Source organism: Ursus maritimus, unplaced genomic scaffold (genome assembly GCF_017311325.1).
Source record: "Ursus maritimus isolate PB19 unplaced genomic scaffold, ASM1731132v1 scaffold_22, whole genome shotgun sequence".
Classification (NCBI taxonomy): domain Eukaryota; kingdom Metazoa; phylum Chordata; class Mammalia; order Carnivora; family Ursidae; genus Ursus; species Ursus maritimus.
In genome coordinates this window covers 22676360-22689050 of record NW_024424675.1, presented here as the reverse complement: position 1 = coordinate 22689050, position 12691 = coordinate 22676360, and the positions used below count along the sequence as shown (strand labels likewise).

Below are 12691 nucleotides of genomic sequence, written 5' to 3'. Positions count from 1 at the left end.
CACATGTGTGGGCCACGGAAGTGAGACGGGGCACCGGTGCCACCCACAGCTTGTGTCTTCCAGTTGCCGTCTCCTCTGGCCCTGGCAGAGGACTCGGCTAAGGAGCGGCGTGGGAATGTGACTTGCCCAGGGCCCAGGAGGTCTTCTGACTCTCCGCGGCGAGTCTGGCATGATCCAGCAGGAGGCTGGAGGACCTAGGTGTCTCTGCCCCTTGTCAAGTCTGTGTACGGATCAAGAGCCAGGCACGAGCCCAGGGGCCCTGGGAGGGCCGATCCTTGTGGACGGTCACAGGAAGCCTGGTGGTGGCAGCTGCTGCAGGACTGGGCACTGGTCAGTGTCCACCTTCATCCGTTTGTCCTTCAGCAAGAGCTGTGATCCCCAGAAGGGGTTTACTCTGGGAGGAGTGCCTGTGGTGGGAATAGACAGCAGGGTCCCGTCTTCGCTGGTGGGCCAGCCCTGGTTCTCACTCCCCCTTTCTACACACACAGTCTGCGTGGGGGCTCACAGGGTCTCCCCGGGGGTGGCAGCAGACAGGAGAGCCCCAGCCCGGGAGTCCCAGGAATGCACTCTAATGGACCTGTCGCCTTGGCTGGTTCCCTCTCCCAGCCCATCTGTTCCTCCTCCCTGACAGACAGCACACTCGCCGCTTGTGTGACAGCTCGGTTGCCAGCTCAGGGTGGCTGCCCCTTGGGGATCAGGGAGGAAAACCCCAAAGCCAGAACCAGTCTTGGCAGAACCAGAAGAGGCTGGCTGGCAGTGGGAACCCTTCCTGCGTCTGCCTGTCCCTTGCACTATGTGGCAGGTCCTGCCGTGGGCTCAGCAGCCAAGTACAGTGATGACACTTCTGCTCAGTGCCTGGTCCCCGGGCCTCTACTGGCACCACTGTGGGCAGGCAGTCTTGGGAGGGGTGGCGACACTGGCGCCTCCGATTCCTAGGAGAAGGGAGCAGGGGGGGAGGCGACGCAGGACCTCAAAACTGTGGCACGCGAGGCAGCCGGGTGTGCTCACCAACCCCGTCCCCAAGCTCACCGTGGCTGCCAGACCGAAAGCGGGCCCGGTCTGACTCTCCGGCCCTTGCCCTCTCTCAGTCGCCCCCTTACAGCTCCGGGAGCTATGATTCCATCAAGACTGAGGTCAGCGGCTGCCCTGAGGACCTGACGGTGGGCCGGGCCCCCACAGCAGATGACGATGACGATGACCACGATGACCACGAGGACAACGACAAGATGAACGACTCTGAGGGCATGGACCCCGAGCGCCTCAAGGCCTTCAATGTGAGCACCGGCGAGGGACGTGCAGGGCGGGGTCCACAGCCACGGCCGGTCCTCGCCACAGCCCTTGTCTCCCACAGATGTTCGTGCGGCTCTTCGTGGACGAGAACTTGGACCGCATGGTGCCCATCTCCAAGCAGCCCAAGGAGAAGATCCAGGCCATCATCGAGTCCTGCAGCCGGCAGTTTCCTGAGTTCCAGGAGCGGGCCCGCAAGCGCATCCGCACGTACCTCAAGTCCTGCCGACGCATGAAGAAGAACGGCATGGAGATGGTGAGCCCCGCCCACCGGCCCCCGGCCAGGCGCCCCCCCTTCCTGCGGTCCCAGACACACAGGAGGGAGCTGGGGCCCAGAAAGGCGACCCGCCTCCAGAGATCGCGGGCCCAGAGCCCGGACCCCAGCCCTGTGCCAGCCGCCTCTAGGGTGGGGGTCTGGGGAAGCCCCAACACGGGCTCCGTCCCTGTTCTGCCTGCAGACCAGACCCACGCCTCCCCACCTGACCTCGGCCATGGCAGAAAACATCCTGGCAGCTGCCTGCGAGAGCGAGACGAGAAAAGCAGCCAAAAGGATGCGCCTGGAGATCTACCAGTCCTCCCAGGTACCTGCCCCCCAGCAGCCCCGGGCGGCAGGCATGCGAGGGCAGCCAGCAGTCACGCCGCAGACCCCCAGCCAGGCCAGCCGCGGGCGCCGGGGGATCCTTGGGGTCAGAGGAGCCTCGGTGGGGCGCATGTGCGGAGTCAGGAGCCGGCACACAGGCCCGGCGCACCTCCGGAGTGCGGCCTCGGCTGTTCTCAGCCAGGCAGAACAGATCAGCTGTGGCCCACAGAGACGTGAGTGGAGTCCCACAGGTCACAGCACTGCGTCCCAGGGACAAGGGTCAGGACTGCCGCCCCTCTGGTTCCCTAGCGCTTCCCTCCCCCTCTGCAGGACGAGCCCATCGCCCTGGACAAGCAGCACTCCCGGGACTCCGCAGCCGTCACCCACTCCACCTACTCACTGCCAGCCTCCTCCTACTCCCAGGACCCTGTGTACGTCAACGGCGGCCTCAACGGCTACGGGGCCTTGGGCAGCAACCTGCAGCCCCCTGCTTCCCTCCAAACAGGAAATCACAGTAATGGTGAGTGAGGGGGACCCAGGCTCCCTGGCTCCCTGACTAGAACCCAGGCCCTTGCGTGCAGTGCAGCCTCCGGGAAGGGGGGGCAGGGCAGGCGGGGAAGCTGCCTCCCTCCCGGCACAGGGACCTTCCCCATTTGAAAGTCTTGACCAGGCCTTAGATGGGAAGGTGAGGAAAACTTCAGGCGGTTGAAACGAAAAGCCTACCAGTCCTTTCTCACTCCAAGGCGGCTTGCTCCGGGGCTTGAGTGGGCGCCCTGCCGGGCCTCTCCCTGCCTCCGCTCCCCGAGGGCCACCGTGAGCCTGCCGTTGCAGCCAAGGCCCTGCTCTGAGTTGAATCCTCTCCACACCCTGCTTTACCCACGACGACCAAGGCTCAGTGGGGTGGTCCCTGGGAGTTGGTGGCAGAGCCAGCATCTAACCCAGGTGCGGCCCAGTTCTGCTGTGGCCTGGGGGGCCTGCCGAGTGGCTCTGGGCAGGTTACCATCTTCTCCAGGCCTCAGCCCCGTGCCCCTGCACTATAGAGCCCCATCTAGGTCACCGGGGGCCACAGCGAACCAACCGTCTGTTCCCCCTACTCCAGCTTCTGAAGCTGGTGATTCCCTGGGTGCTCCCTGCAGTACTTCCCGGATGCCCCTGATGCAGACGGGACGCAGCCCCATATTGGGGAAATGGTCCCTGAAAAGACGCAGACCTCCCTGTGGTGCTAGGTGCTGCCCTGAGTGGGAACTAGAGTGGGCCCCACTTGAGTCCAGGGTGAGGGGCAGCGGGGGAAGAATAGGCTCTGCTGGTGGAGAGCAGCCTGGTAGCCTCGGGGAACGGACAGGGGGTGGGTGGGGTGACCTCAGGGCCTCTTGGGCCGGGCACTTGGGTTTTGTTCTGTGTGCAGTGGGAACCACAGCAAAGCAGGGCTGTGAACTGCGCTCTGCCTGCCCCTGTGGTGAGATCTGAATGGGAAGGACAGGTGGCGGAAGTTATGTGCACGGAGGGTCATTCAAAGGCGAAGGGGTGAGGAGGAGAGCTGAGGGTGACCCCAAGTTGCTTGAGCAGGTTGGAAGAAGGTGCCACCCACAGGCCAGGAAAGTTTGGTCTGAGGTCTTGGCTGAACATGCCCGCCAGTTTCCTCTCAAGCCCTCGTCCTTGGCTGCAGGAGACCCCTCACGTTCCTGGGCAGCAAGGGAGGGGCGGGACCCACCCACGGCAGAAAGCCCGGAGCCCCCTCCGCTCACCTTGCCCCCTACCAGCAGGAAGTGTGTGCAGGTCCCTGGAAGATTCCTGCCTGGGCTTAACTTCTCATCCCTTCCTAATGCCTCTTAACCTAAAATAAGAGGCTGCCTGGCCTTAATCCCCGAAGCTGAAGCCAGAGCGGCCAGCCGCAGCGAGAGGAGGAACGGCTGTCCCAGAAGGGCTGCTTTTCTTCTAGGAAGAAGAGCCATCTGACAGCCCTGCTGAGTGGGGACCCTGTTAGAGTATCCAAAGATAGGTCCCAGGGCAGGGATGGATACCCCTAGAGGGACATGGCGAGCCCGAGGCTCCGTCCTTCCCAGGCCACAGGTGGCAGTGACCAGCCCCCACCTGGGGCCATGCAGCGTTTGTCTCAGGCCTGTCTCAGCCGGCGGGGGGAGGGCACTGGGCCTGCTGCCCTCTGGGCCCTGTTCACACCTGCCAGAGAGGCTCCAGCAGTGGCCAGCTCTCCCTTTGAGGGAGGCTCTGCCTCCCTGGGGCCTCTGTTCCCTTCTGTAAGCACCCTGCTTCCTTAGAGGTCGGTGGGGAGGTCACTGAGGCAGAGATCTGCTCATTCACCTCCCGGCCTGGGGCAGCCCATGTCCCGGGAGCACTGGCTTGGAGCCCAGCAGCTGGAGGAAGACCACCGGCAGCTGTCCCAGTCCCGCTGCCCTCCCCAGCAGCCGTCGGCCCTGTCAGCCATACCTTCAGTCACACGGGCGCGTCGGCTGGGCCGCCCTGCTAGTGGCTCCTCGGGCGGTCAGCAGGAGATGCAACTGAGATTCCACGGAATCCGCTTGCCTGCCTTTCCTGGGGTGCTGGGCTACTTGCGCCCACTCCTGCCCCTCCAGCAACCACACCTGAATGTCAGCACCAGAGCCCTCGGGCGCATGGCCCCAGAGCAGATGGGCTGCAGGAGATGGGACGGTCTCCAGGCCCTAGCTACCTAGCTACCGTCCAAGAGAGACAGAAGCACAGAGCCGAAGAGGACAAGCCTGGGGGATAGGGGAGAGAGGAACCCCGGGGCCAGGTCACAGCACCTGGGGCAGGCGGCTCCAGCCTTCCTCTGCTGTCGGGGAGCCACTCCTCCCCCCAACCCGGGGTCAGCCCCTGCAGCATCCAGGAGTCAGCAGAGGCACCTCTGCTCCTAGCCTGTCCCCGTAGCCCTTTGGCCACTAAGAGGGGGTGGCTGCTGTTTCCAGCCAAGTCACAGCCCGGCTCCTTCCTCCTGCGTTTCATGTTAACAGACTTAGCTGCTCCCTTGACTCTCAACTCCAAGGACATCCCTTAGCAAGCCGTTTCCAAGGCTTCCTCTTTGACGTCCACGTGCTCTGGTTAGAGAGGAAACAGCCCCGGTGACAGATGGGCCCGGCTCAGACTCCAGCCTCCTTCCCCGTTCGGGGCCGCAGCAGCTGCATTTAACGGCAGTCGTTTCCAGTTTGCCCCGGCGTGCTCCTTCCAGTCTAGAGGCCCCCAGTGACCACAGCTTGTCCATCTCTCTCTGTAGCGGCAGAGAGTGCCCCTGTAGCGGCCCTGTAGACGCAGTAATGGGGGTGCTGGCCACGGGGTCGTGGGGAGACGGCTGACAAGCATCGACAGCCTCCCGCGCCTGCCCGCCAGGGTAAGACAGCCCAGCGCGAGGCGGGACTGGGCGGCGGGCAGGCGCAGGGAGACGGCCTCCCCGAGGACGCTCCTGCTCCCACACCCCCAGATACGCTCTTCTTTGGCTGTGTTCTGGCTCCACACCTTGAAAGAATGTTTCTAATTCCAGGAGCCTCCGTCTCTCCTGGGAGCCCATTCAGAAAGCCCCAAAACCTGTCCGGAAGGCTGTTCCCCGTGGGCCTGGCTCAGCCCCCCGCAGCCTCCAGCGTTCCTACAGTTGCCTGCGGCGTGGCAGAGCAGGCCTCGAATTCAGGCGAGCCTGATTCCCAAGCCGGCCATGCACCCGTGGAGCAGCTGGGGAAAGGCAAAGAGGAGACAGAGCTGGGCGGTCCCCCACCACACACGCCCCTAGAATGTTTCGGAAGACTTCAGGCTCCTTCTTTGCTGCCGCCGTTCTGAGGGCGGAGGGGGCTTCTCCAGATAGCGCCCCTGGGTCCTGTCCACCCTGGCCCCTCACACCTGCCCCGGCACATTAACCTTCCCCTCACTCAGCCACGGAAGATCTCAGAGGGGCTGGGGGGGAATTCCAGGTGCCGTGGTTCATCAGAAACAGGCTTAGCACCCACAGCACCTTCCTCCAACCTGGTGCTCCCAGCCCGTCCCCTGCAGGGCGCCGTCACCCTCCGGCCGGGCTAGCCGCAGCCTCTCCCACAGCCAGGCAGGGCACTTGGCCTTTCTCCTCCACCCGGACGGAAGCCCTTCCTTTGAGCACACACAACGGTGTTTCTTTTCCTGGTCTTCTGTGGCTCCACTCTGGACTCTAGGCCTTTCCACACACGCGTGCCTCAGGGTGTAAGGTGCCTGCTTACCTGCGGCGTCTTGAATACCCGCTCCCTGGACAGCCACCCCGTCCGGGGACAGCCGGCACGCGGCCGTCTGTACGGCACAGGCGGATGCCGGTGGCCTTGCTCACGCGGTCAGGCCCGCACTTCCGCTCGGCTGCCGCCAGCTCCCCTGCGAGGCTCTGCTTTTCCACAGTGAGGACAGTCCTGAGGCCTCCTGCTTACCTGGCGACCAGAGCTGGGATGTGCGCCTGTCAGGGGAGCGCGGTCTACCGGAGGGGCCGCAGAAAGCTGCAGACGTATGAGCAGGGCCAGGGAGCTCGAGGCCGAGCGCTTGCCCCAGGGAAGGCAGAAGCCCGCGCGCGTTTGCCACGTTCACCACGTGACCCGGGGCAACCCTCCGACCTCCGGGCCTCCCCAGCTTCCACCTGTGGACGATAAGGTCCCCTTCCTTGCAGGATCGCCCTGAGGGTTAACAGAGAACCCCACGTCTCATCTGCTGGTACAGGCCCCCTTCTAGGCACTAGGGTACAACTGTCGAGAGGCCCGAGCGCCTGAGCCCCAGCAGGCCCCCAAGACGACGCACAGTGACGGCACCTCCCAGATGCCACGCGAGGTGCCGGCTCCCCTCCTCACTGTGCTCTCCCCCCACAGGGCCCACCGACCTCAGCATGAAAGGCGGGGCCGCCACGGCCTCCAGCACGCCCACGCCCACGCCCTCCAGCAACAGCACCAGCAGGACCATGCCCGCCGCGCAGCTCAGCCCCACGGAGATCAGTGCGGTGCGGCAGCTCATCGCCGGCTACCGAGAGTCTGCCGCCTTCCTGCTGCGCTCCGCGGACGAACTGGAAAACCTCATTTTACAGCAGAACTGACCCCGCGGCACCCGGAGTGCGCTACCCTAGAGAAGGAGGCTGTCCCGGCCCGGCTTCCTGCCTCGCCACTTGGTACATTTTGTTTTTTGAAAGAGGTGGGATCCAAAAGAGCTGTTTCTAGCCACACGCCAAGCACCTGCGACTTTGGGCACAAGGACACTTTTTTTTTTGGAATCTCACCACACGGGTGCTCTGACCTGCTTGGAAGAGGCCAATGGGGCAGCTTTGGAAGGGCTGGGGTTCCCCTGACAAGGCGCTGGGGACGCAGCTCTATTTAGAATCATCTTCGTGGACCCTGATGTTAGAATCCCACCCCCAGATAATTACCTTTCAAGTCTTAGGTGAGCAGAATTGCATATTTATTGAGAAAAACAAAGTGGACCCTTTCTTCCTCTCCCCTTAGTAATTTATTTTTCTGAAAATGGATTCTTTTGTGTTTGTACAGATTGCCAGTCTGTGTCTGTCTGATCAGAAGGCTGTATCCCTGTGACCTAACATTCCATATCACTACACTGGCGCGGGCTGGGGGCCGGCAGGGCGGGGTGCAGAGGGGCGGGTGCCGGGCTGGCTGGCCTTCCGAGCGCCCAGCACCGCCAAGCCGGAGGACCTCACCCACACCCAATGCAAAGCAAAGACAAACAGAAATGGCTCCCCCACCCCCATTCCACAGAAGCCCCAGTCACATGGTCACCTGTATTCTACCTCACACTCCAGCGTGGGCTTTTTCCAGGATGTGCCCCGAGCCCGTTCTGAACGGCTGTCTCCCGACTCCCCCACACAAGGTGTCTGCCTGGGAGGTAAGTCCAGAGGGGTGGCCAGCAGCTGGAGCCCAGAGAGGGCTGTGACCCTCCTAAGCAGCAGCTTGCAGCCCCCTGGCCCCAGCCCTCCTGGCTGCTTAACAGGACAGAGTGCGGGGGGAACAGCAGCTGGTCAGCAGGGCCCTTGCCCTCACCTGCCCCCAGGGGGCCAGGTCTGAATACTTCTCCGCACAGGCCCAGGGCCCTCAGACACCTGCTGGGAAGGGCCTGTTTCTTCAGGGTAGGCCCCCAGCTGTCAGGCAGCCACCAAATAGGAAAAGCAGCTGCGAGCCCCTGGTTGGACTGCAGCTCCTGTCCTCTCCTCTGCCCCCGTGGTTGGAGTAAAGGGACCATCAACAGAAGTGGAGAAGCCACTTGGGTTCTCCTAGGACCTGCCCATCTGGAGGGGCCAGTCCTGGAAGAAACCTATAATCCCTGGAGTGTGAAAAAGGGCAAAAAGAAAAGGCTGGCCTGGTTTCCTTCCTCCCCAGTAGGCACTTCCTCTTGCTCAGTGCAATACCTACCAGTGCTGCTAAAACCAGGGACTCACCCAGACCTCAGAAGGCCCACAGGGCCTCTCCATGCAACACTCCGTAGCCATGACAGCAGCTCTCTGCTGCCCGCCCCTGCCCAGAGCTGGCAGAAGCCCTCTGTTGCCTTTCCTCCCTCAGAGCAAAGAGGCCCCAGGGGAGTCAGGGCCACGTGGACCCTAGGACGGCCACAGCCACTCGACCCCAGAGCAGGTACCCCTTCCCAAACCAGCTTTCTGCATCTACCTGCCTCCCGGCACTATGGCGGACCACCCTCGGGAGGGCCAGGAAGGGGCTCCTGCACGATGCCCCACCCTGCCTGGCACCCACGCCCAAGCTATGGGCCTTGGAGCCAGAGCTCCAAAAGGTAGGGTGCCCCACCCCGTGCTTACTTCCAGCCCCTCGTAGTTGGGGGTGGTCTTTCCTCTCTCAAGTGGCCTCCAACACCCCACCCAGCCACACCACCTCTGCCTTCCATCTGACCAATCTCCAGGCCTCTGGTCAGGGCCAGGACACCCGAGACTCCCCCTTAGCACAGCACAAGCTCCAGTGCCCAAGGCCTGTCCCCCACCCCAGCCATCCACACGTCCAGCCCCCACCTGCTCAGTGCTACTCCCAGACCAACGTTTCAATTTGTGTAAATATTTATTTTTGTGTGTGAACAATACTACAAAGTAATCAGTAGGTCTTTTGCAAAATGTTACCCCAGGCAATTTGTGAGAATCTTAATGTTAAAAACTGGCAGAGACAATCGCCGCCTTAGAAGTCTTGATACCAACTGCTAACTTGTCGTTCCCTGTCCCGGAGACAGGCCCCAAGCCAGGCCCGGAGGCAGTGCTTTCCTCCCAGACCGGAGAGAGGAGGGCTGGAGGGGCTGCCGCCACCACCCCACGCGAGGGGTTAGGGCTAGTGCTGCCCTCCCAGGCTGACCACCCCAGCCTGCCTTAGCCCGCTGGTGTGACGGGAAGGCCACGCGGCCCCCCGGGACAGTGCATTCTGCCACGGTGACCCCGCCACCGGGTGGGCTCCTTCTCTGGGAGGCTACACCTGAAGCCCCGGCGACGGCAGGAGCAGGAGCAAGTCCCCGTGTGGAAACAGGACTCCATTCGCTAGTGCAGTCAGGGAACTTGTGCTGTTTTACTTTTGTTTTCAAAGACGCAGCTTCGACCCCTCCCCACTCCTCCTGACCTGGCGAGCACCGAAGAGCTGGTTCTGCGGGGCCTAGCTCGCTGCCGTCCCACCCACGCCCTCGCCCCAGGGGCTGCCTTCTCCCAAAGGGAGCTTCCACGCCCTGCCCCGGCCATTTACAATTCCCACGGAGGGCCTCAGGGCACAAATTCGTCACGGGGATCCTAAGCTAAAAGGTAACTCACGAGGAGAATACGCCAATCCCAGAGTCTTTGCAGGGAGCTGATTCCAGCAGAAGGGCCGAATCAGGAGAAATGGGAATTTGGTCTTCGTGGTAGACACCTAGTAGGCCAGCAATGGTGTGACCCATCTGCAATTCATTTTACCGCCACCTCCAGTACAGTTTATACCCAAGGACAGCGTTGAGGGGGAGGGGGACAGGAGGGGACTAGCAGGGTTTTCAAGGATTTCAAACAGGTGGAACCCGGCTGTCCCTATTCCTAAGGGCCACGTAACGACTCCAGGGGTGGTTACAGGATTAACTACCAGTTCATTTTCAAAATGCTGCTTTGAACTCAGAGGGTTGATACTTTTAATTTGTAATTTTTTGTAAAACTTTTTACAAGATAGTAAAGTATTTCACCAGAATACCAGTTTCAATCCGTCCATGGTCTGATTTTTATATAATTTAGTGGTGCTTTAGAAACTTTGTTTTTGTTGTTTCTGAGCTAAACAGCTCAATCCTTTTTCGCCTGTATCTACCTAAGACCAATGTGAACCTTTGTATTTTTGCTCCTAATTTTGGACTCAGTGAAAGTGTACTGTTTACATGTACAGACGCCCCAGTCCCTGTGTGTTCTGCAAGACTCGCTCTTGAGGAGGAAGGTGCCCCTCACTAAGCTCACCTGCTTAGCAAAGCCACAAAACAAAAACCTCTCTTTTTACCTGTGTTTCCACCTAAAAACAAAAACGAGAACCCTACACCACATAGAACTCAAGATTTGCTGAAAAATACTTTTCTAAGCTCAGAAAAATCTCCGTGTGGCAGATGGCCCCTATGCCACTGGCGTGGTCCATTCGGAGCAGGGGGCAGAGCAGAGACCCCAGCAGCCGGGGGCGGGCATGTGCAGGGACTCGCGGAGCGTGCGAGTGGGACTTCGCAGCAGAGCTGTGGGGCGGTGGAAGTCTCCCAGCAGCCTGGCAGTGGGGAGGTCAAGATGACTCGTAGGACCTTCAGGGTCAAGCCACCCAGGATTTACGGACAACCCAAGAGGTTGTCAGTCCTCTGGTATCATGTAGACCCGTTCTGGGAGAGCGCAAATTCCCTATCAGAGATGGGGTTTCAGGACGTCCCAGTGCGGAGGGTATAAGCATTCCTTCAGGGCTCCGCTGGAGGCAGCTCGTGCCGGAGGCCTCACCTCTGCAGAAGGGCAGGGGCTCCAGACAGGAAGCATATGGCACTTGAGACAACCCGTGGGTGGCACCAACTTTTAAAGGTGACTCTTTATTAATCAATGGCTACACCTCTAAATTATATTTTTACAGATACGCACCTATGCAACTTAACGTGGCTCTTCTAAGCAGGTGAGGACTTCCTCCTCAATGCTCTATAAAAATGATTTGTGTTCTATATAGTGAGTTTTTTCCAGTAAATGTGGCTTAATATTTTAATTCTTAGAATGTGTCTTCTCTATGTGATGCAACTAAATTCTGTTTTGTTTGTGGAATGACTAGCACAGGCCAAGTCCCTCTCCCTCACTTAACAAAAGACCAATGAGCTGTTAATCGAGCTGTTATCTCCATGGTATTACTTGCTAAATGCACTGATTTCATAAGTATGTGGAATCCTTTTTTTTTTGAATCTGTATATCATATATAAGACTGAATCTACTTAATAAACACTGAATAACAAACCGGCTGCTTCATTCCCACCGTGTCCTCTCAGCAGCCCCGCCAGCAATCTCTCGTCCCCGCAAATCTATCTGGGCGGCGCCGATCCACCGTTCTGCTAGTAAACAGACCGCCTTTCCCGGCCGGCGCACGAGCCCCCCACGGAAAGACCTTGGTCCACTTTCCTCAAACGAATAAGCCTGTCATTTCTTTCGACACCTAGCCCATTAGAGAGAAGGAAACGAACCTTCACTGGCACTCGTCGGGTGGCAGGCGCAGGCCGCACCTTCCCGGGGGTGCACAGTGGTCCCCCCGCAGACACACGCCCTCCCTGCTCCCCTGGCCCCACTGAAAGCAGGCTCACACACACCGGCCCCTCAGTGGTGGCTTGGAAGACAGGTCCTGAACCTTCAGCACTTGATGTTCCATTGGACCCAAAACTCCCGAGCCCAGCTTGAGGGAAAAGGGCTGTTGACTTGTGCACAGACTTTTTCTCATCCTACATACATCATTTAGCTAAACCTTGAGGAAAACTTGCAGGAATATGGCTGGGGGCAAACCCATCATGAGTTTAAAAACAATTCTGCGAGTTACAAGCATAAATGTTAGTTTTACTGTTAAAATTGTGTGTGTCTGTGTACAGATATACACACACACATTACATGGCAGTTTTTTAAACATTTTTTGTAATGGCAAAAGAATCTTTTTAAAACTGAAATTCTGTACAATACCCAAATATAGGAAATAGATAAAAAGACAGGGGCGATAGTTTGCAGCCACCACGCCCAGGGAACCCAGCATGGGGCCAAGGTTCATAAGATCGCAGGGACTATAAAAGCCAAAGACAGCAGCGATGTACCTCTCTTCACACAACGTAGGGACCAAGGGCAGCAACGCCTCCACGACACCATGAGACGCCGTCCTAACCGGAACTACCACTGCTGAGAATCACCGAGGGACCACGACACTCCACAACCTGGGCCAAGGCATCCGGAGCCCAGCCCCACCGCGCTGCGCACACCGCCAGGAGAGCACTTACCTGCAGACCAAGCGCTGCCGCTCCGTAGGACGAAGGCCCGGGGTCGAAGAAGAGGAGGAGACATCGCTCAAGGACAGAGAAGCGTTGCTTGATCCCCGCCTGGCTTCTTTACATGGGGCCCCAGGGCCACTGTTGTCAACAGCGTACAGGACGACATCAAATAGGAATGCCCCCACAGAACAGTGACCTAAAATTGACTCAGTGACCAAACAGGCAAACCTCCCTTTACTCAGGGAGGAGAAGGGGAGAACACGCTGAGCGAAATAAATCAATCAGAGAAAGACAATTCTATGAGCTCACTCATGTGGAATTTAAGAAACAAAACAGAGGAGCATAGGGGAAGGGAGGGAAAAATAAGACCAAATCAGAGAGGGAGACAAA

The 12691-nt window shown here is 59.5% G+C and overlaps 1 protein-coding gene across 7 annotated transcripts in view; it reads left to right on the top strand.

Annotated features, from left to right (window-relative positions):
* Nucleotides 1-11291, top strand: part of NOL4L (nucleolar protein 4 like) — a 130232-nt gene extending 118941 nt beyond the window's left edge. For all 7 annotated transcript variants that reach the window (XM_040638153.1, XM_040638154.1, XM_040638156.1 and 4 more), the window contains 5 exons: nucleotides 1089-1274; nucleotides 1352-1543; nucleotides 1746-1868; nucleotides 2198-2387; nucleotides 6706-11291. In XM_040638153.1, the coding sequence (XP_040494087.1) occupies nucleotides 1089-1274; nucleotides 1352-1543; nucleotides 1746-1868; nucleotides 2198-2387; nucleotides 6706-6926 (912 nt within the window). In that variant the 3' untranslated portion in view covers nucleotides 6927-11291. The remainder of the gene's footprint in view (nucleotides 1-1088; nucleotides 1275-1351; nucleotides 1544-1745; nucleotides 1869-2197; nucleotides 2388-6705) is intronic.
* Nucleotides 11292-12691: the final 1400 nt, after the last annotated feature.